This window comes from Molossus molossus, unplaced genomic scaffold (assembly GCF_014108415.1).
Source record: "Molossus molossus isolate mMolMol1 unplaced genomic scaffold, mMolMol1.p scaffold_m16_p_1, whole genome shotgun sequence".
Lineage (NCBI taxonomy): Eukaryota > Metazoa > Chordata > Mammalia > Chiroptera > Molossidae > Molossus > Molossus molossus.
This window is the reverse complement of record NW_023425344.1, coordinates 163,907,195-163,929,857: the sequence shown is the minus strand read 5'-3', so window position 1 is coordinate 163,929,857 and position 22,663 is coordinate 163,907,195. Positions and strand designations below refer to the sequence as shown.

The 22,663-nt window shown below is 35.0% G+C and overlaps 1 protein-coding gene across 14 annotated transcripts in view; it reads right to left on the bottom strand.

Moving 5' to 3' along the window:
- Positions 1 to 22,663, bottom strand: part of LOC118619400 (sec1 family domain-containing protein 1) — a 156,874-nt gene that overhangs the window by 124,724 nt on the left and 9,487 nt on the right. For 12 of the 14 annotated variants that reach the window (XR_004957263.1, XR_004957266.1, XR_004957274.1 and 9 more), the window contains 10 exons: positions 21,624 to 21,725; positions 20,208 to 20,332; positions 18,301 to 18,466; positions 16,666 to 16,772; positions 15,903 to 16,019; positions 12,028 to 12,152; positions 11,789 to 11,921; positions 8,671 to 8,978; positions 6,486 to 6,667; positions 2,953 to 3,125 (listed from right to left, as the gene is read on the bottom strand). Coding sequence is in view for 11 of the 14 variants with exons in the window: in XM_036246121.1 (XP_036102014.1) it covers positions 2,953 to 3,125; positions 6,486 to 6,667; positions 8,671 to 8,978; positions 11,789 to 11,921; positions 12,028 to 12,152; positions 15,903 to 16,019; positions 16,666 to 16,772; positions 18,301 to 18,466; positions 20,208 to 20,332; positions 21,624 to 21,725 (1,538 nt within the window). In the remaining 3 variants the exon portion in view is untranslated. The remainder of the gene's footprint in view (positions 1 to 2,952; positions 3,126 to 6,485; positions 6,668 to 8,670; positions 8,979 to 11,788; positions 11,922 to 12,027; positions 12,153 to 15,902; positions 16,020 to 16,665; positions 16,773 to 18,300; positions 18,467 to 20,207; positions 20,333 to 21,623; positions 21,726 to 22,663) is intronic. The other 2 variants (XM_036246123.1, XM_036246131.1) reach the window with 2 other exon arrangements.

Sequence of the window (22,663 nt, the reverse complement as noted above, 5' to 3'; positions counted from 1 at the left end):
TCAGGGTTTTTAACTGTACTTAGCAAAAGGAATAGAGAGAAATGTGTCTATTCCATGTTATCCAGAACTGAAGTCTGTGATCACTTTTCAACATAGAAGTGTTATTTTTAAATCACTCCACTAATACTCTATCTCATTCAGTATGTTTTGTTATTTAAATCCTTGAGTGCTATTCCCAAAACTTGATTTTTTGGATGTTTGTGTGTTTTGTCTTTTATTGGGAACTTCTTTAGCATTCTCATTAGGCCCAAGCTGTAGAAATTTCCCAACAGAGCTACTATGTATTTGCTTTTACCTGGCACTCTACAAGTGCTATGAATTCTAAAAAAACCAATTACTTTGTTAATGTCTTTGCTTCATATGGGGGTACATACAGGATGCTAAGCCAAGTTTATGCAAACTCATGGTTCTGATTTCATAGGGTAACTTTTGCATTTACTTGTTTCTGACATCCACTAGGACTCTTTACTTATGAGGTCAAGTATAATATTTAAAAGATTATTGTGCCTAGACAGTGTGGCTCAGTGTCGGCCTGTGCACCGAAGGGTCTTTGGTTTGATTTCAGGTCAAGGGCACGTACCTGGGTTGCAGGTTCAATCCCTGGCCTCAATATGCGGGAGGCAACCAATCAATTTGTCTCTCTCACATTGATATTTCTCTCTCTCTCTCCCCCTTTCTCCCTTCTACTCTCTACAAATCAATGTAGAAATATCCTCAGGTGCGGATTAACAATAACAAAAAGATTATTGCTATATGATTTTTATATTTTACATAGAAGGGAGGGATAACTCTTCAGCTTTACTCTTGCCCTCTTCATCTTGATCTAATTCCTACTTATCACTCAGTTTCAATTTAAATACTAGTTATATAGCTAGGGAAGACCTCCCTGACATTTAAATTAGTCATATCTATTACAACAAAACAAAACAGAAGAAATAAACAATGATGAATTCCTCGACTTAGAAATCTGAAAAATCCATCTGTAGATATATGAACTAGTCAGGGAAATAAATGTTGTGTACATCGATCTCATTAAGAGATATACTTCAAGTAAATTTAAATAATCACTTCAAATAAATTTTAATAAAATATAGTATAAATAAAAATTATACTATATTAGGTTATTCTGTGTATTAATCATGATAAGAAAATAGTACTGCTTAAGGGCAAAAGCTATACTTCTTTTAATACAATTTGTATCACAGAGTGAGTTCTTTCAATGTACTTTCATTATAGATTTGACCCTAAAACCATGCAAATATTTTACATAACTTTTTTTAAAAATAAAATTTTAATAAAAACCCACTAAAAATAAAAATGAAAAAAGAAGCCCTGGCCAGTATTGCTCAGCGGTTAGAGCATTGGCCTGCAGACCAATGAGTCTCGGGTTCAATTCCGGTCAAGGGTATATACCTCAGTTGCAGTTTGTCCCCAGCCTTGGTTGGGTTGTGGAGGAGGCAACTAGTAGATGTGTCTCTCTCACATCAATGTTCTCTCTCTCCCTATCCCTCTCTCTCCCTTCCTCCCACTCTATCTGATGATAAATGGAAAAATATCCTCAGGTGAGGATTGGAAAAAAAAAAAAAGGGACAAAAGTATACCCAGTTAGCAGTATAACAACACAGAAAATAACTATTACAAATGACTTTAAAACACAGTAATCTGACAGTAAAACCCTAGAATAAAAATAGAAAAACAATTTTAACCTATTTTCAATACTATTTGTTATTGGTGATAATGTTGGTATCGTTATTCTGAGACTATTGTTTTAAAATGTGGAGTAAGTCAAGTGAGTAGTTATTTCATATTCTAATGCTCCAGTGATTTTGAAAACTGGGATTCTCAACATGGGACAGAGAAAAAGTTAAACATCTTGTAGTAGTAGTGAAGTTGAAGTATCAGTATAAACTCATGATGTATTTTATCTTAAAAAACAAAAACAAGAAAACCCCTCCATTTTCTAATTTTGGTCTACTGAGAAGGCCTGGAAACTAGGACCAACCTGGCAAAAATAAGCATCCCTAGCATTCAGACTGTGGTTTTGAAATGCATTTCCCATTCAAAGAAACAAAGGTCCATTAGGGTAGAGTGACAAAAAATGAAACTGAAACACATTATTATACCATATAGCAAGATGGCTATCAAAGACCATTAGGGGTCAACATCAAAGAAACAACATAAAAAGGCTTATACTGGCCAAAGATGAGACACTTTGAACTTTAGTATAGATAATAACTGTAACAGTTTCAACACAAGTACATTTAAATCTATGGATTAATGATATTAAAATAAAAAAACAAAAACACCTGATCACTCTTGAGATAACATGATGTCTGATAATAGCTTGAAAATAATACTGGAGTCAATAAGAAGGGTAGGATGGATGAAGAAGACTGACCACAGGTTGACTGATATCGTTAGATATGGGTAATGATTACATGAAAAGCATTCTGCCTACTTTTGTATATATATTTTTTTTCATTATTAAAAAAAAGCAGAGTATAAGGACATATATAAGTTTTCAAACTTCTTTCAAAGTATTATTGGAACAAAAAGTTTGAAGACCAGTGTTCCAAGCTAAAGAGCAAGAATCACATCTACCTTGTTAATCAAAGAATGCTCAGTACTCATGACCCAGCAGACATGTGCTTAATATATAGTTATTAAATGAATGAGTAGAGATAAAATAGCTGGCTTAAGTGGTATGGAATTTTTAAAATAATTTTTATTTAGAAAAATAATTATAAATTCAGATGGTGATTACTTTTTCTACATGAGCATCATATATTTATGCAGTTCTATATAGAATGGTCAGAACAGTAATCATCCTTAACAGGTTAGTTTTAAAGCATTATTTTAAAATGACATTTGAAATTTTTAATCAAATATATCTCACACTATAAGACAATTAACATGTAATTTGAGTGAATCTTAAACATATAAATAACTTACCTTTCAAAAGGTGCTTGGACTCTCTTAATTACATGGTGAGTAAGTATGTCTTTTGCCAATATATATTTATCACTTAACGATGTTATAAGTCTTAGACATCCAATAAGCTCTAGGTAGTTATAGCATTCATTCATAACTGAGTTTAAGTCAGCTACATTTGTTGCAGTATTTACCTGTAATGAGGAAATTATATCTAGTTTCCACTTTCACTTGTGAATGGTATTTGTATTTCAAATGACACATTACTTTATACTCAATTCTTGAGTATACCAGAATGGAGTGAGAGTATATCAAGTATTATTTTTCTAGAATAAATATCTGACAATCCAGTTTAATAAACAATGTATATTTCTGCGTTCAAGATACCATGAGTATAATGCCACCTTAAGGAAATTACTTACATAAAAGGCAATAATTGACATAGAACAGTTACATAGCACTAGAGGCAAAAGATGACCTGAGATTTCTGAAAAAGAAAGAATATCAGCTGAGACTTAGATGAATACAATCAAGAGTATTTCAGGGAGCAGCATAAACAAAGAAATACTTGACCATTTATGTGACAGACACCTTCATACAGCTTAGCTCTTGAACAAAGTTACAGAAGAAAGATAAAAATACGAGGGAGCCAATAGTCTATTGAATGGAAAATGTCCTTGCTATTTCTTCTTTCCAAAAAACTCTTCTCCCAAAGATTTACATGATTCCCTCATTCATTTCAGATCTCTGCTGAAATCTGCAAAGTTTTTCCTGACTACCCAGTTCAAAATACTACCTTTATATTCTGTCAGAGACTAATGGTTGAATATAGATTGCCTCAACCTCTCAAACCCACCACCCTAAGTTTTAGCTGGGCGCAGAGCCAAACTCTCCTTGCAGCTAGATGGGGTCACATGTGACTAAAGCTACCCAGAGGGATGTGAGTGAAAATGTGTCAAACTTCCCAGCATTCTACTTCCCCTTTCTCCCTAAGAGCAAGCTTTAGCCATGTAGATGCAGACACTATCCTTAGTAATTACATAACAATGAGGGGATGGAATCCAATTCCCTGGATGACTAGGTATATCACAATTATACCTCTAAACTATGAGTCATTTCTGTAAAACTCAGATAGCATTTTATGTTCTGTGGGACATATGTCTGTCACCACTACTTAACTCTGCAATGTAGTGTGAAACAGTCACAGACATAATATAACGAACGGGTGTGTTGTTTCAATAAAACTTTATTTACAAAGAGGCAGCAGGCCCTACTTGACCTACAGCCATATTGTCAATCCCTACTCCTAAAATCTAGACAACAGATTTTAGAGAAATAAATATCTGCCATTTCTTTGAGACATTGTCTTTTTGGGTCTCAAGTTATTAGCAGCTTAGCCTAACCTGTAACTTATTATACCCTAAGCAGTATCTATCTCCTTTCTCATATTGTTTTTTTTTTTTCTTTTTCTTTTTTTTTTTTTTTTTAATCCTCACCCGAGGACATTTTTTCTTCTTCATTTTTTTGTTCAGGTAGAGTGGGAGAGAGAGGAACAGAAAGAGAGAGAGAGAAACATCGATGTGAAAGGAACACATCGAGTGGTTGCCACCCGCACAACTGACCAGGGCCGGGGACAAACTGCAACCGAGGTACGTGCCCTTAGCAGGAACCGAACCCGGGTCTCTCAGGACCGCAGGCTGACGCTCTAACCGCTGAGCCAAACCGGCCAGGGCTCTCATATTGTTTTTTATTTTATTTATTTATTTATATATTTTTTGGTTAATCCTCACCTGAGGATATTTTTTCCATTGATTTTTAGAGACTGGGAGGGAGGGAAGGAGAGAGAGAAAGAGAAGGGGGCGGGGAGAGAGAAACACGGATAAGAGATATATCAATTAACTGCCACCTGAACCCACCCCAACCAGGCCAGGGACTGAATCTGTAATCTAGGTACATGCCTTTGACCAGGAATCAAACCCGTGACCCTTCGGTGCGAGAGCTGGCACTCTATCCACTGAGCCACACTGGCCAAAACTATTCTGTTTTATTTTTATAATACATTTAACTACACGATGGCACAGTTTTCCCTTGAATAACACGGTTTCTTATACTGTGTGCATCCCCTTATATGCCGATTGTTTTCAATACAATCAGCTCTCTGCACCCATGGGTTTTGCACCAGCAAATGAGGACTAACTGCACGCACTATTCTGCACCATTTTATATAAGAGATCTGAACATTTGCAGATTTTGGTATCCTGCAGGGTGGGGTGGGGGGAGATCCTAGAACCAATCCCCCATGGATACCAAGGGACAACTGTAGTTAAGTTTTGGGGGAATCAAAAATTATATGTGGATTTTTGCCTGGGAGGTGTGGCTCAGTGGATTGAACATTGTCCCATGGACTGAGTGAGAGGTCCCAGTTGGATTGCCATTCAGGGCACATGCCCGGGTTGCAGGCTCGATCCCCAGTGGAAGGTGTGCAGGAGGCAGTCGACTGGTGTTTCTTTCTGAAATCAATGTTTGTATCTCTCTCTTCTTTCTCTTTCTCTAAAAAATCAATAAAAACATTAAAAAAAAAAAAAAAAGAAAGGTGTTGAATGCGAAGATCTAGTTCCCCAGATTATCAGGTATCAACAAGCTAACTTGGGAGAGTGGTGGTGGTAACAGAAACCTCTCTCTAAGAAGTTAAGTAATCCATAGGAAAAAGGAAGTGAGACAATAAAGTTGGGCTTAACAAAATTAAGCCTAACTTCATTACCCAAGTCACATAGCTTATAATTTCTAGTTATTTCCATTTAAAATCTGATGTGTAAGCATTTGCTTTTAACCATTAAAATATACTGCTTATTAACTGAGACAATGGCTGGATAAGAGTAGGCTTAAGTAGGAGGGAGGCTAAGGGAAGAAAAGCAGCTTTCATTATCTCAATCAGTTTCCAAATCAGTAACATGTAAACAATAATACTTATATACCATATGGTACCTAAATTAAGCTTGTGCATGTGAGAAGTGCAGTACAAGGCTAAATAAATGTTAACTACTGTTTGGAGAGAACATTGAGTCTCCTCACTTGTTTTTATATTGAAAAAATTCAGTAGGTCTTTCTCTTAATCTAGCACTCATATCTCCCTATAGGAGGAAGTCGAAATTTTCTGATTGGTAACCTAAACCCTTGCTCTCTTCAGATCCACTGCCTGCAGGAAAGCATACTTTCTTCTGCTCTCTACATGCAACAAGAACCTGCCTTATAATGTTTCTGGCAGGGCAGATAAATCCACATAGTTCTCAGAAATGTTAGCAAGCCATTTTGACCACATTTTGAAGTCACATAATCCAATTTGTTTTATCAAAATAAAACCTAGCACTTTGTTCTCTAGCTGTCTGAGCTTTACATTGATCTTTTAATTGGTTGTGAACTTTGCTGGTAAATAGAAATATTGACATCCCTCTACTACTCCACAGAGTATTACTATTCTATTGGAGATCCAACATTTATATTCAAATCCAGGTAGAATGTAGCCCTACATTTTAATAAACATGCACATTTCTTACCCTGATTAAAATCTGTGCCACATCAAAGTCTGAAACATCATCTAAAACCGGTAAGGTATTTTCTGGTCCATAAACAAGGCAGTTAAACAAGGTTTTAGAAAAGAAACCAGGTGAAGGACCACCATGAACCAAAGAAATGGCAAGCATTTTGCCAGCTTCATAGTAAAGATTCTCCTTCACAGCTGTAAATAGATAGAAATACATCAAATATACTTTTTAAAATTATAATCATCATATATAATGAATACATATATAATAAATAAAAAGTATAAGCATTAGATAAATGGAAAATAAAAATTCATAGACACTATAATGTATAAAATATAGATTTCACCTAAAATATACAAAAAAATTTTTCTGAATACAAAGTAATAACCTATTGCAGAAAAAATATACAGAAACTCTTTAAAAATCCATCTATGATCCTAGCACCATAATAACCAATGTACACACTTTAGTATATTTGTGTCTCATGTGTATATAAATATATACATAGTCAGACTTCTTTTATCAACTTATTACACTGTACATTCTTTATATTATTCAAAATTATTGAAATCTACTACAGTTAAGGAATGCATTAAGATTAACTTTCAGATGTGCAGCAATATAAACCATCCCTTTATTACTGGTACCATCGATAAGTTACATTATATAATCAGTATCTATTTACATATTGTTATTTATATATCTTTGATTATTTGATTAACATATATTAGGATAGATATAGTATTAGTGGTTCAAAGTATATGAACATTTTTAAGGCTGTTGATATACAGTGCTAAATCATGTTCCAAAATGACACAAATTTAATCTTACCATATAACGTTTTCAATATTTTTTATATTTCCATTTAAAATGTTTTAGCTACTTTGATTAAGTCAAAAGGACATCATGTAAAATTTCCTTTATTTTTTTCTAAAAATTGTTCAAAGCAACTTATCAGTAATCAACATTAACAATACTTGAAATAATAATATCTCCTCAACAATAACTTTATAAGCTATGTATCAGCAGTCACATTTTACAGATGAAGAAACTGAGATCCAGAGAGGCTACATAATTAATCTAAGAATATAAAACCACTTAAGTGATGTGTACAAATGAATTCAGATTTTGGGACTTAAATTCATATACTCTCTACTGTACCAAAACTACCTTCAGTTAACATTATTGATTATTTGGATGTTTTTTAAAGGGAGTTTAGAATTAGACTATGTGTCCTGTAGATAGTACAAATGATCCTTGGAACTTTGTCAATTATTTCAATAATGCTTCAGGTAACAGGAAGTTCTAGGGAACACAGGAAGAAATTAAAACTGAATGAAATAAGTCTTCTTCTCACTGTTTTGAATTTCCTATTACAGCAAAAGTGGTATAAAAGCTCCTAAAAAAGAATGCTTGAATTAACCAGTGTTTTGAGATGCCTGTTTTAATCATATTAACTCATCACCAGAAAAAAGACAAAAAAAGTTTCATATACATAGCTGCATAGAAAAAAATTCTTGAAAGCAAAAGTACATTTAAAAAAACCTATTACGCCCTGGCCAGTTTTGCTCAGCGGTTAGAGCGTCGGCCTGCGGTCCGGAGAGACCCGGGTTCGGTTCCCACTAAGGGCACGTACTTCGGTTGCAGTTTGTCCCCGGCCCTGGTTGGTCGTGCGGGTGGCAGCCACTCGATGTGTCCCTTCACGTCGACGTTTCTCTCTCTCTCTCTCTCCCTTCCTCTCTCTCCCTCCCACTCTATCTGTACAAAAATGGAAAAATATCCTCGGGTGAGGATAAAAAAAAAATCTATTACATGTGGACTAGAAAATTATGTTATAACAATCCTAGGTTGTGAGGAAACATGCCAACCGCAAATTCCAAATATCTGAACAAGGACTCAGATAACCATCCATCCCATTTGGCCACTCTATTCAAACAAAATTAGAATAAAAATACATTTTTAAGAACTTAGTTAATTATGGAATCACTTTGAGTAGAATATTGCTATAAAGAAATTATGAACATTCTTAAAATGTTTCACTAAAAATTTTGCTTTTAAAACTATCACTCCCCCACTTCTTTTTTTCTGTGATTTTTATCAGTATACATTTCAACTACATGTATTGAGTATCAATTCTAATCATCTATCTCTTCCTTTACACATGGTATACGCGGTATGAACAATAATAAATAATTACCTTGAGAATTTAGGGTCAAGTTCTTTGACAAGGACCCTTCAAATAATGGTGAGTTCTCAAGATGTTGCATTAAAAGAGTTAGGAATTCTTGCTTTGATCCAGGATGCTCTATTCCAAAATTATCATTTTCATGAATATATACAACTTCAATTGTGTATGAAGGATTAAACTTTTGATTTCTGAATCCATTTAAGGCACTATTCCAGATATCAGCTTTGTTGATATATAATCTTTTAGTTTTCTTAATAATTTGAAATCCTAGCTCTATAATTATTGTTGAAATGTCTCTTCTAAATTTGTTGCCTTGCCTATAAAACATGAATTTAAACACAGAGGTAAGGACTCTAAAATACATTATGGGACATGGCAGTATACAGTAAAAAACAAACAAACAAACAAACAAAAAATTTAAAGTAAGTTCTTCCCACCTCCCATCCAAAAAGCAGACAATTGCTGTCACTGGACCCCAAACCTCAGTTCAAAATTCTTGATTCTCTCTCCCTAATCTTCTACCAAATTAAAATAATCTAATGTCATAAATGATTTATGAGAATGTTGATAGATGATTATCGTAAATTTGATCAATTCAGCAGATTTAGGTATAAGACTCAGAAGCTCAAACTCTCACCTTTCTGGCCAATAGCTACAACACTTACTTAACTGTATCTTATTTCATGTTTACTAGATCCTTTAAAAATAGAGCAAACATAGTCTCTGCTTACTATACGAGAGATCTATAATTTTAAGAAATTACAATGCAATGCATTTTAATCATAAAAAAGTAATTAATTGGTAGAACTAATATTATAAACAGAATTCACAACCATTTAAGTAGTACTTTTCAGTCTGTACCAGTAATTCTCAAAGTGTGGTCCCCGACCATCAGCAGCAGCATCTGGAAACTTACTAGAATGCAAATTCTGAAGCCCTCCAGCAGATACACGGAATAAGAATCTCTCAACATGAGGCCCAGCAATCTGCCTTAACAAGACCTCCAGGCTACTGTATAGATTAACTCAATTGCTCCCTGCCTCAGTTTCTCCTTCTGTAATTGGAATTGATGTACTCAAAATGATCCTGTTTGAGGCTATGTCATATATCATCTTTCTATATCAAGTATACATTTTCCCCATTCTAAGACATTATAATGTCCTGATATGGGCCAGGTTTTGTTATTTTTCCTTTTCACACAACCCCCTACCCTATTTATTAACCCAGAATGAGCAAAACCAGAATCTTTTGGAAGATAATCCTTGAGAAATATACCTTGTTGTAGCAAGTTAATTCCTTGCTCCTGTCTGGAACGGGAATACTAATGCTACACTTCTAGAACACAATGGCATATTAGAGCAGGAATAAGGAATCAAACTTCCCTAGTATAACATCTTTAGAAACCTAAACATTTAAATTTATTTAAAACAAATGTGAACATCTTTTTTGATAATAACAAATTTTCAGTTAATACCATGGTATCTTAAAACAGCAATGCTTCACTTTTTAAATAGTATTCCATTTCTATCTGCAAATCTAGTTATGAAATATTTTCACAAAAATTCTCTTGTTCTTCTAAATTTTAACTTATAATTATTTACTTATTTTAATATTTTTAACTTTATTAATTTTTAGAGAGAGTAAGGGAGAGGGAGAGAGAGATAGAAACATTGATGAGAGAAGACATTGATTGGTCGTCTCCTGCATGCCCACCGCTGGGGATTGGGCCCACAACCTGGGCATGTGCCCTGACTAGGAATCTAACTGGTGACCTCTTGGTGCATGGGTCAACATTCAACCACTGAGCCACACCAGCTGGGCTTGATATTATTTTTAACGAGAAAGTACTTCCTCATGTTTAGCTAGTAATGTTACTTTTGTCTATTATCATTATTGGCTACAACAAGGCTCTACAAACTTTTTATAAAGCCACATATACTTAAAAATTCTATCTTCAGTTGAATGAATATCTGGCACAGTATAAAAGTGTAATTCTAGTCTTAAATGGTTAAGAATGATTTTGAAAGTTATTCATTTTGCTGTCTTATTAAAAACCATTAGATATTACTATAATAATATCTCTAAGTATGCCTTAAACTTCTTTAGATCTGACATTGACAGTAAATACATTAAACAAAATAAAATAATTAACCCTCTGTATCAAATGATTCCTTCTTTTTTTATCCTCACCTGAGGATATTTTTCCATTTATCTTCAGGAAGATAGAGAGGGAGAGAAAGGGAGAGAGAGCGAAACATTGATGTGAGAGAGACACATCGACTGGTTGCCTCCCTCACGACCCCAATCAGGGCCAGGGATGAACCACAACCTAGGTACATGCCCTTGGCTGGAATCGAACCCAGGACTCATTGGTCTGCGGGCCGATGCTCTACCACTGAGCCAAACTGGCCAAGGTTAAATAATTCCTTCTTTTTAACAAAGTAGCATGTTATCTGTGTTATTATAATGGCCTGTCTTACTCTATAACCAAATAACAGTTTAAGCACATTTTCCAGATCCATGTTTTTAAACTATCTTGAAAAAGGTCTATAATAAACACATTTTATATCATGACTCAGTATACAATATTAAATTATATATTTTATATACATTCTTTCTATTTCCAATGCAACATGATTCTTTATAGTCTAGTCTCTCCTATTTCATTTTCACTGTTTGTTAATCCTCACCTGGAGAATATTTTTCCACTGGTTTTTAGATAGAGTGGAAGAGAGGAATGGATGGAGGGAAGGAGGGAGAGAGAGAGAAAGAGGGAAGGAGAAACAATGATGTAAAAGAGACACATTGATTGATTGCCTCCTACATGACCCCGACCAGGGGCTGGGGATTGAACCTGCAAAACAGGTACGTGCCCTTGACCAGGAATTGAACCCATGACTCTCTGGTCCGAGGGGAATGCTCTAACAGCTGAACCAAACCAGCCAAGGTGCAATTTCTTTTTTAAATGCTGGTTGCATGATTTCATGATCAAATGTTGGGTCCTATTTTCTAAAAAACATTCTTCCAACTACTGTAAAGATAAGCTAATATTCTAAGTGTATATAGCCACTTCCTGTTTAATTTTCTCAGAATAGAGTTTTATTTTTCTCCAGTTCAAAATACACACCTCAGCAGATCTTTATGCTGGGCTCCAGGTGACTGTCTGGGTAATTTAGGTGATGATTCTTCCAACAAGCAATCATTTATTCCAACAATGTTAGTGTTGGGTAATGTATGTTTTTTGGCTTTTTGGAAACCCCCTGCAGATTTAAAACCCAATGTAAGCATAGTAGAAATATAGAAAGGAACTTTTAAATAATATACATTTGAATAAGACCATCTTTATTCAAAATTATAAAATATTACCTGAGTTGTAGATAATACCTCTGCATTCCAAACACTCCCAATTTTGTTCCCATGATTGTAATAAGGAACAGGCTAGATGTGTTCCACTAGAACCACAACACTGACAACGCTTTATTTCCCATTTGCTGAGGAGACAAAAAGTAAATGTTGACATTTTGGTATTACCTTAGTCAAATTCCAACCACCCACACTGCCACAGGCCTCACTGTCCACCTCATACACGAAACCAACCCAAAGGAGGAAAAAGAGATGATCTGCTTTGATACTGCATTACTTTTTCTTAAAGCATTGTTTTTTTCTATTTCATTGTTTATGTTTATAATCTCCTCTAAATATTTTCTAACTTAAAAATATCAACAGGTACATGAACATACACATACACAAAGAATATAAACATTAGAAAGAATATGAAAAGAAAGAAGATTTTTTTCTTTTATATTTGGAGATAACTATTACTCATAGGGAGATTGCTATGCCAGTATATCTGATATGGAAGAGATATTTGGTAAATATATTACCTCACCTAATCTATTATCTTTCCCATCTAAGGTGAGAAATTATTTCGTACAAAAAGCTTGTTCAGACGTCTCAGGTATCATGCAGCTCAACAGGACCCAGACTCACAACCTGGCCCATATGTATACCCACTCTTATCTGACCCTCCCCCCAAACTCGTGTTGTGTGATGTGTGCTGGTCCATATTTACATTTTCTGTATGGGTGTGGGTGTGTGTTGTCGTGTGGGACTTCCTCTCTGTTTGGTTATGAGTACACTCTCTCTGTATAAAAATGGATACACTTCCAGAGAGTATAGAGGTGTAGATGATAAGATACCATCCCCTCTGGTAGGTGTGGGCAAAACTCCCTTTGTGTGGATATGGGTATGTAGGTGTGTGTTCCGTGTGTAGCAGCCCCCTCTTCCCCAGATAGTTCTGCCAACTATGATGAAGAGAAAAAAATATGAGAGCTAATATGGGTGCTTATTATAAATCAGGTCCAGTTCTCACTCTTTACATGAAAATTTCAATCTTCACTATTTTAGAAGGGAGGGAAAACCAATACTACCTCAATTTCAAAAAAAGAAGAAACCAAGGCCTGAGGGGTAAAGAACTGGCCCAATTAAGTATATTCTTCTAGTAAGTCTCAGAGTTAGGCTTCCAACTCACTTTACCTGTCAGACCTATGCTGCTAACCTTTACATCATGCTGCCTTTCAGCAAAACTGCCTTCCTGTCAGTAGGATGAGAGGGAGTGATATTACAAAAAAAGCATTTAGACAGTAGGTATCCACATCCCAGGAGAAAAGGCAAGGGACAGCAATCTTAAGTTGCTGCTAGAAAAAAACAAAGTCTGGGCCAGTAATATACCAAAACAACAACAAAAATAAAACCCAACCTAAAATGAATTTTGATACTATCAATTTTAATGAATAAATTGCTTCTTAGAACTCTAAAGTGCTTTACTGTTTACACTATCTCACCTATGCCTCAGCACAGCCCTTGAGAGGGGTATAATCATTGAATATGCAGTCACCATATTAAGAAATGTAAATGCATACTGCTTGACATTTTCAATGAGATCTCTGCCCTTAGAGAATTTTTAACCTAATGACAAAGACAAACTCAAATAATGTCAATTATATTGTAACAAGCATAGTGAAGTGAAAACCCAGAATGGGAAATCAGGAGTGGTAACAGCTGCCTAGGAGAAACTTTCAAAAGCTGCAAGACCTCAGTTGAGTCTTTGCAAGTAAGCAGCAGCTCATCCAGCCAAATCACTTAGAAGGAACAAGCCTCCCAATACTCTGCTCTGAACTTTAAGTTTCACCTTGCCTTATTCAAATACCACAGTATGACAGAGATAAATATTTAATGAAATTTCCTACACACATTTTTGACAAAACTGACTTTGTTACTTTTTATTCTACATCTTAAAGATATCTTACTGAATAGGTTACTCATACAACTCAAGAAAAGGAAGACAAAGACCCCAATTAAAAAATGGGTAGAGGACCTAGATAGATACCTCTCCAAACAGAACATACAAATGGCGAAGAGACATATGAAAAAAATGGTCAATGTCACTCATCGTCAGAGAGATGCAAATTAAAACAACAATGAGGTATCACCTCACACCTGTCAGAGTGGCTGCCATTAACAAATCATCAAACAACAAGTGCTAGTGAGGGTGTGGAGAAAAGGGGACTCTAGTACACTGCTGGTGGGAATGAAGACTGGTGCAGCTGCTATGGAAAACAATATGGTGTTACCTCAAAAAATTGATAATTGAACTGCCATTTGACCCAGTGATCCCATTTCTAGGAATATACCCTAAGAAGCCTGAAACACCAATCAGAAAGAATATTATGTACCCCTATGTTCATAGCAGCACTATTTACAATCACTAAGATCTGAAACATCCCAAGTGTCCATCAATAGATGAGTGGATAAAAAAGCTGTGGTACATATATACAATGGAGTACTATGCAGCTATAAGAAAGATCTCTTATCCTTTGAGATGGCATGGAGGGACCTGGAGAGTATTATCCTATGCAAAACAAGCCAATCAGAGAAAGACAAATATCACATGATCTCCCTTATTTGTGGTATATAATGAACAAAACTACTGATGAACAAAATAGACTCAGAGACACAGTAGTAGGGTACAGACTGACAAACCTCAGAAGGGGGATTGGGGAGGGAAGAGATAAAACACAGAACTTATATGCAGGTATTCATAACCACGGACATGGACAACAATGCTGGGGGCAGGGGAGGAATCGAGAGGAGTGGGGTCAATGGGGGGAAAAGGAGAAACATTTGTAAAAAAAATAAATTAATAAAAATTAAAAAATTAAAGAAAAGAATTTGTTCAGGGAAATAAAAGGATATATATATATATATATATATACACACACACATATATATCTTACTGACATTACAAAGGAATAATCAATAAATTTCAAATGCCTAACCCTTTTCATAGTATCCAAAAGAAATACTGCTAGATTAATCTAGTTAACCTCTAAACAGGGCCATCCAATAGAAATACAATGCAAATCATAAATGTCTCTTAAACTTTACTAGTAACCATATTTAAAAGGCGAAAGGAACAGGTGAAATGAATCTAAATATTTCCAAAATATTATCATTATGTTCAACATGTAATCAATATAAAATTATTAAGATATTTTTAGTTCTTTTTTCTTAAATGTTATAGGCTAAATTATGTCTCCCCAAAATTTGTAAGTTGGAATCCTAACACCCAGCAACTCAAAGTGTGACTGTGTTTGGAAAGAGGGCCTTTAAAGAGATAATTAAAATAAAATGAGGTCATATGGGTGGACCGTAATCCAGTATGACTGGACATAGACAGAGGGACAATTATGTGAAGATATAGCTAGAAGGGAGTCACAAGCAAGCCAAGGAGAAGTTTCGGAAGAAATCAAATCTGTGGATACCTTTATCTTGGACCTCTAGCCTTTAGGATTGTGAGAAAACAAATTTCTACAGTTTAAGCCACCCAGTTTGTGGTATTTTGTTATGGTAGCCCTAGCAAACTAAGACACAAACTAAGTCTTCAGTGTGTATTTTACAGTTACAATACCTCTCAATTGGGAATAGCCACATTTCAAGTGGTCAGTTGCCACAGGTGCTACCATGAAGGACCAGTACAGCACTAGAAAATAGAGCCTCATGAAAATGCACCAAGAAAATAAGTTGCAATCATGCTGAGTGCAATAATTTTTCTGTAAACAGATGTATATAAAACTTCAACATCCTAAGAGCAAACACATTTCACTAACTATAACTCTGCTTTCTGAGCTGAAGGTTTCACTAAGAACACTAATTAAGCACAAGTGAACTTCCCAACATACCTATTAGGCACATTATAGTCTCGCCCTTCCTTGCAACGACATCTTCGTACATCACAATGCTCATAGTGCTGCAGAAGCTCTTGATAAGCATTTTCCTCTAATTCCCAAGATGCGTCTCTGAAAATGAACCAAGACACAAAATATACTTTGACCTTAAATGTTACATAAAAGGATTAGTAATGAACCTAAAAATAAAAACTTTTCATGTAACTGTACTTAGGAACAAGGCTAAAACTTTTTTTAAGAATCAATCCTTCTCTTCAAGATGTAAATCCATTTTATCTTACGTTTAGTCTCACAGTAAATTTTCAAATGCTAAATGAAAAATTAAAAAATTTTCTAAAACCTTCATTTTTAACATTTACTTGCATTTATTTCAAGTTTAGTAGCATTATTTCTGGATTCCTCATCTTTAAGTAGTAACAAAATTCTACTTATATACATTTTAAATCACATCTTGATTCTCTTAATTTATACATAACATTTTGAAGCCTACTATACTTGTGTATAAATCAATTAATACTGTATCCAATTGAGGTGTTTTATTAAGAACTGTAAATAAATCAATGAGACATTAAGTCACAGTTCCTGCTCTCAAGAACTAGCAATCTGGGGAGGAGGCGGCAACAGGGGTGGCTTTACATTTCCCCATTTGAAATGGATGGTTGTCCATCATCACATAATCAGACATAAATGAGTATTTCCACTGTTATTAAATCCTACTTGTAAAATATCTTTTTTCAAAAGGCTATATGTTACTCACTTTTCAGGAATATGAATTCCCATTCTCAACATCTCTTTCTGAAATATGTCACTATTATTGCATACTGTGCACCTAAAGAAAAACACTCCTGCGTTTATTGCTTGAACCTATAGTGAAAAATAAAAAATCTATTAACAATTTAACAAGTTATTAAGTTATGATCTTTATAGCTAACAGAACATGTGTTATTTTTCACTTATTATATATCTTATTTTGTACACTAATGGTTCTCAAAGTTTGATAAACTAAGTTATCCCACTGCTAAAATTTGGAGATCTTTTCTCCCAGTGGTCAAAATAATTAAGCTAATGAATTGACAGTTCTTAGCTTTATTATATATTCACCCATATATTCTTCTCAACCTTTGGTGTCTAATATCATTTCTGTTCCCAAATACTGTGTTGCCCATTTCTGTAAGTAAAATAGTAAAAATCTTGAGTTACTTCATCTAGGAAAGATGTTTAAATAAATGTTACATAAAAAGTATCCTTGGTTCTATTTTTAACTCATTCTGTTACTATTCTTACTAAGAGGGGAGAAATATAAAACCTATTTTCATTCTTCAGCAACTACAAATAAGGAAGCAGCAGGCAGAGGATATGTAGAATGAAACATAAAAATATAAACCTATTAGAAAGAGTAGCCAATCCCCAGCAAGAAACTAGCAGCACACATTCATTGACAAATATTTAACCCCTACTATATAGGTGCCAAACACTATGATATGCATCAAAAACAGAAATATAAAATGACTTGGATTTTACTTCAAGATAAGTAGGCATACAAGTATACAATTATAATACAGTGCGAAAGTTTATTTTTAAGTATATACACATAAGAGAGAGGAAGAAGTACCTCAGTCTATATAAGAGCCTGAAAAAATATCACAAAGATGGTTAGGTCAAAATTAATTTTGGAAGGGGTCTGCCAGGAAAAGGGGACAAAAGATATTACAAACCTACAAAATAGTATATATCACATCTCAGTGGTAATAGCAAACATGTGAGATTAGAAAACTAATTAATAATATACTTAGGGATTACATGCTGGCCATACTGAACTAAGTAAAGAGGCTAAACAGGTAAATCAAAGCCAATAGTGTAAGGAAATAAGGCATGCAGGAGAAAGACCAGCTAGTAGGTGCCTGTGTAAGTATAGTTTTAAAAAAGTGGCTAAAGTTAAATCACATAGAAGGCAGAGAACAGTAACAACAACAAAAAATATACAAAAATATCTATTAGACAGACCTGACAGACTTGGGCAATGACTTGTAGATTAAGAATTAGCAGAATTTCTAATATTTATCCAACAAAATAGTGAAGAAAGACCTGAACAAAGAGGAACCCAGCTTCAAACAACTAGTAAGCAGCACACACATACACACACACCATGAGGTAGGAAAGTGACAAGTTACTGAAATCTTTGAGTCTAAAGGATCTGCCAAGCAACTGCTAACAGACACCAAGATCTTAGAAAACAGGATATGTCCTGACCAGGAATCCAACCTGCGACTTCTTGGTGTATGGGTTGACACTCAGCCACTGAGCCACACTGGCCAGATAATTCTTTCCAATTTTAAATTCAAATCAGCAAGCAACAAATTTTATATTAGAAAAAGCTTACAAAACATCTTACCTGTAAACAGTCTCTATGAAACCAAGCATTCTTACAACAAGGACTTCGTAATATGGTGTAAGTTGGAATAGGCTCAATAAATTCCAAGCAAATGGTGCATGGTAAAGACTCTCTGTAATTATTAGGTGTAATTATTTGAACAGGTCGATGGGTCCAACAAAATGACCTAAAAATATAAATTATTTAAAACTAACATCTAATAAACTACAAAGCACAACTAGGATAGCATTACACCTATAAGAGAAACTTCATATCTCTCTCATAACTAATGTACAACAGACTGGAACTTTGGCACTATACAGTCGTCCCTTGTTTATCACAGTTAATCTGTTCCAGACTCTAGCGGTTGCACCTGGTGTTGAAGGATTCCTGGGGTGCTCAAATACATAGGCCTACAGTCCATACGTAATTTTAATTTTAATTGTAATACAGGGATGTATAATTGATTCAGACAACCAAGCGTGCACTGTATCATTTTCACGGTCTCGATCAACTTTTTAATGAATACATTTGAAAACACCACGATAGAGTGAAGCCGCTAAAGTCGAAGCACAAAGTGGCAAGGGATGACTGTAAATCAGTTTCACAATCTATGACCATGGTTAATTGAACTTTTAAAATGTGAACCTTTTGGTGGTAAGCCTTACCAACTAATATTATGCTGAGAACCCTATATAATTGTGTTAGCAACAGAATATACACACCACTGTCTTCAACACTGTACAAAATTAAAGGAGCCTAGCATTTAAATATTTACTCATATAACAAATAAATGAAAATAATAACTTATTCCTAACCCACTAAACATATGTCCATTTATACTATCTAAACTGCAGTTTTTTGTACATAGTAAAAAAATCCATTTAATTGGTCAGGAACACAAAGACTAAAAGAAATAGAACACTAATGATACCAAATATCAAAATTTTGATGTTTAAAGCTGGATTCAAGAAGCAATACTTCCGGGGGCATCCTCAGGCACAATATTAATTTTCTGGACTCCAAATTTATATGCCTTCAATTTGCTCAATGAGAAATAAATATGGTTCTGTGGGAGGGGGGGAGCTGGACTATTAAATCTAAAGAATGATATAAAAATCTGGAATTATGTAAGATAAAAGTTTTCACTGATTATGAATACACATTAACAGTTCCATTATTAGCCCAGCTGGTGTGGCTCAGTGGTCGAGCATCAACCCATGCACCAAGAGGTCACCGGTTCGATTCCCAGTCAAGGCACATGCCCAGGTTGTGGTCCCGATCCCCAGTGGGGGGTATAAAGGAGGCGGCCAATCAATGCTCTCTCTCATCCATGTTTCTCTTTTTTTTTTTATCCTCACCCAAGGACATTTTCCCATTTTTTTTTGTTCAGGTAGAGTGGGAGAAAGAGAGAGGAACAGAGAGAGCGAGAGAAACATCGATGTGAAAGGGACACATCGAGTGGCTGCCACCCGCACGACCGACCAGGGCCGGGGACAAACTGCAACCGAGGTACGCGCCCTTAGCGGGAACCGAACCCGGGTCTCTCAGGACCGCAGGTCGACGCTCTAACCGCTGAGCCAAACCGGCCAGGGCTCATCCATGTTTCTAACTCTCCCTCTCCCTTTCTCTCTCTCTCTCTCTCTCTCTCAAATCAATAAAGAAAAAAAAAAAACAAAAAACACAGAAACCAACAGTTCCATATTATATTCTAGAAATGAAAGCTGAAGGTAAATAAGCCCATTTCAGACATGGCAATTCTCAAGACTTTGCAGACAGAAATGACTACATATATATTTTTATAAAATATATAAACCCAGTGCAGCTTTAAAAAAATTTAACAAAGAAATTATATCACTGGAATTTTCATATCCATTAACGACTTTTCTTGAACCATCATCATCTTTCATATTCAACAGTTAACTCACGCAAAATTGCCAGTGAATTGGAAAAGACATTCTCTCTGAAGTCCACATGGGAAATGATAACTTCGTTTACATCGAGGTGCAACACATCCAATTGAAGCACCAGTTTTCTTACAAACACAGCATTTCTACGAAAAAAAAAAAAAAAAATAGGGGCCATAACAGAGAATGTGAGTACTATAATATGACCAAAGTATAAATAAATATTCTTTTTGGGGAGTCTGAAAACTATTTTTATCATACAACAAACAACTGTGTGATGGTATATTAAGGAAATTTCCTGAAAAAAACTACCAAGAAACAACCTAAAGTCACTAAAGATTCACTCCTATAATAATTTCTGATATAGGAAACATCTGTAACCTAACAGGAGACTGAGAAAGAGAAGTTTCCTTTCCTTCCCACTTGTTAAAAGAACAGAAGGGTTTATAAACATAACGGCTATACATGAAAGTCTCATTCAAATCTCAACAGAAAACACATAATTAGAAAATATTCACCAAGGAGAACAGTAAAACAATACTAAAAGCCAATCTGTAAAAAAAAAAATTTGGCTAGGATCACTCTATTCTAACCAAATAAAAAAGTGTTAGATACCCATAGTAGGTTCAATAGTGACCTATAATTGTCTCCCTTTTCTTTGCCTTGGCGAATTTAAAGGTCTCTCTACATGCTTCCCATACAGAATGCCTGGAATGAATCTGCTTGTTTCACAATCCTCCTTAATTTCAACTTGCCAAGGGGTGAAAGTGAGATAAGGACAGGGACAGGAAGAGGGACAAACAGAACATTAATGATTTGTTGCAAGTTGCAGCCACTACTCCATCTTCATATTTAACCTTCTCATTCTCTCACTTTCATCATTTCTACTTAGATCACATGGAGACCTACCGTCGTTTCTTTGCACATCACCTAGTAGCTATCACACAGAAAATTAACATATTTTAACGAAATGAATGAGGAATTAAAGTTTAGAATACTCATCTTGTAGAACAGGAGAAGATACTGAACACAAGCACACAATGTCACAGAAGGGCCACAAGACGTGTAGAGATCATAAATTATTGGTCTGCACAGTTGTGTAATTTTTACCTCAACCCATCATTTCAACCTAGCAACTGAGGTATAAGAATAAAAAGTGAACAGCTGGATTGACTCAGGATGGAAGTTTGAAGAATAGCAGAGAAGTATGTTCATAATTCTGATGGTAAGTATAGGTGAAATGATGGGTCGATTGGAATAAGGTAAGAAAGTGAAATCAATATTGTCACAAATATTATCTAGGGGTGGTTAAGCTCCCTTTCATTTGCAAAAATACAAATGTTCTAAAATTCACCATATTTGACAAAAGTAAGCACTGGAACAACATAACATCAAAGCCTTATGCTATTTAGTGTAATAAGTAAACAATATACTTACCAGTTTAGAAGCTCTATTCACTTCTTTCCTTATGTCTTCTATTAGAAAACCATAAACTCCTTCTTCTTCTTTACCTCTCTGCCAAATTCCACTTGACATCAACTATAAATATATTCTCAATTACAAAATAAATTCTAAAAAACTAGTTTGGAATAAAAAGTATATATATCTGTAGTATTCAAATGAAAAAGAGACATAAAACAACTAGAATTTCAAGCACCGTTTACCTATAGTAGTTATTTTTCATTATCAAAGTAAGAGGCTATTCAAACATTCTTTAATTTGAAAGATACTGTATATTAATAATTCATATAACCAAACTGGTTTCTAAGGTATTTCAGGAAGTAACAGACAAAGGAAGGAAGAAAAAAAAGTATTTATAATTAAGCTTTAGGGAAATAAAGTGGTAAACAATGAAAGGTATAAATGTAATAACAGTAAGTCCTATGGAGATAATACAGATTATTAGTGATATTTTAGGCTAACTGTAAATCTAGCTGGATTCTGAATCATAAAAGGCATATTTGCCCTGGCCAGTTTGGCACAGCGGTTAGAGCGTTGGCCTGCAGTCCAGAGAGACTTGGGTTCGGTTTCCGCTAAGGGCATGTACCTTGGCTGCAGTTTGTCCCCGGCCCTGGTTGGGTCATGTGGGTGGCAACCACTTGATGTGTCCCTTTCACATCGATGTTTCTCTCTCTTTCTCTCTCTCTTTCTCTCTCTCTCTCTCTCTCTCTCTCTCTCTCTCTCTCTCTCTCTCTCTCTCTCTCGGGTCATGTGGGTGGCGACCACTCGATGTGTCCCTTTCACATTGATGTTTCTCTCTCTCTCTCTCTCTCCCTTCCTCCCTCCCTCCCACTCTATCTGAACAAAAAACGAAAAAATGTCCTCAAGTGAGAATTAAAATAAACAAATAAATAATAAATAAATAAATAAATGGCATATTTACAGGGAAACCTATTGAATTGTAATTAGCATAAATGTTTACATTTTTTAAAATCTGATTTTTAACTTCAGTTTAAATATGCTAAAGGAGCATGAAT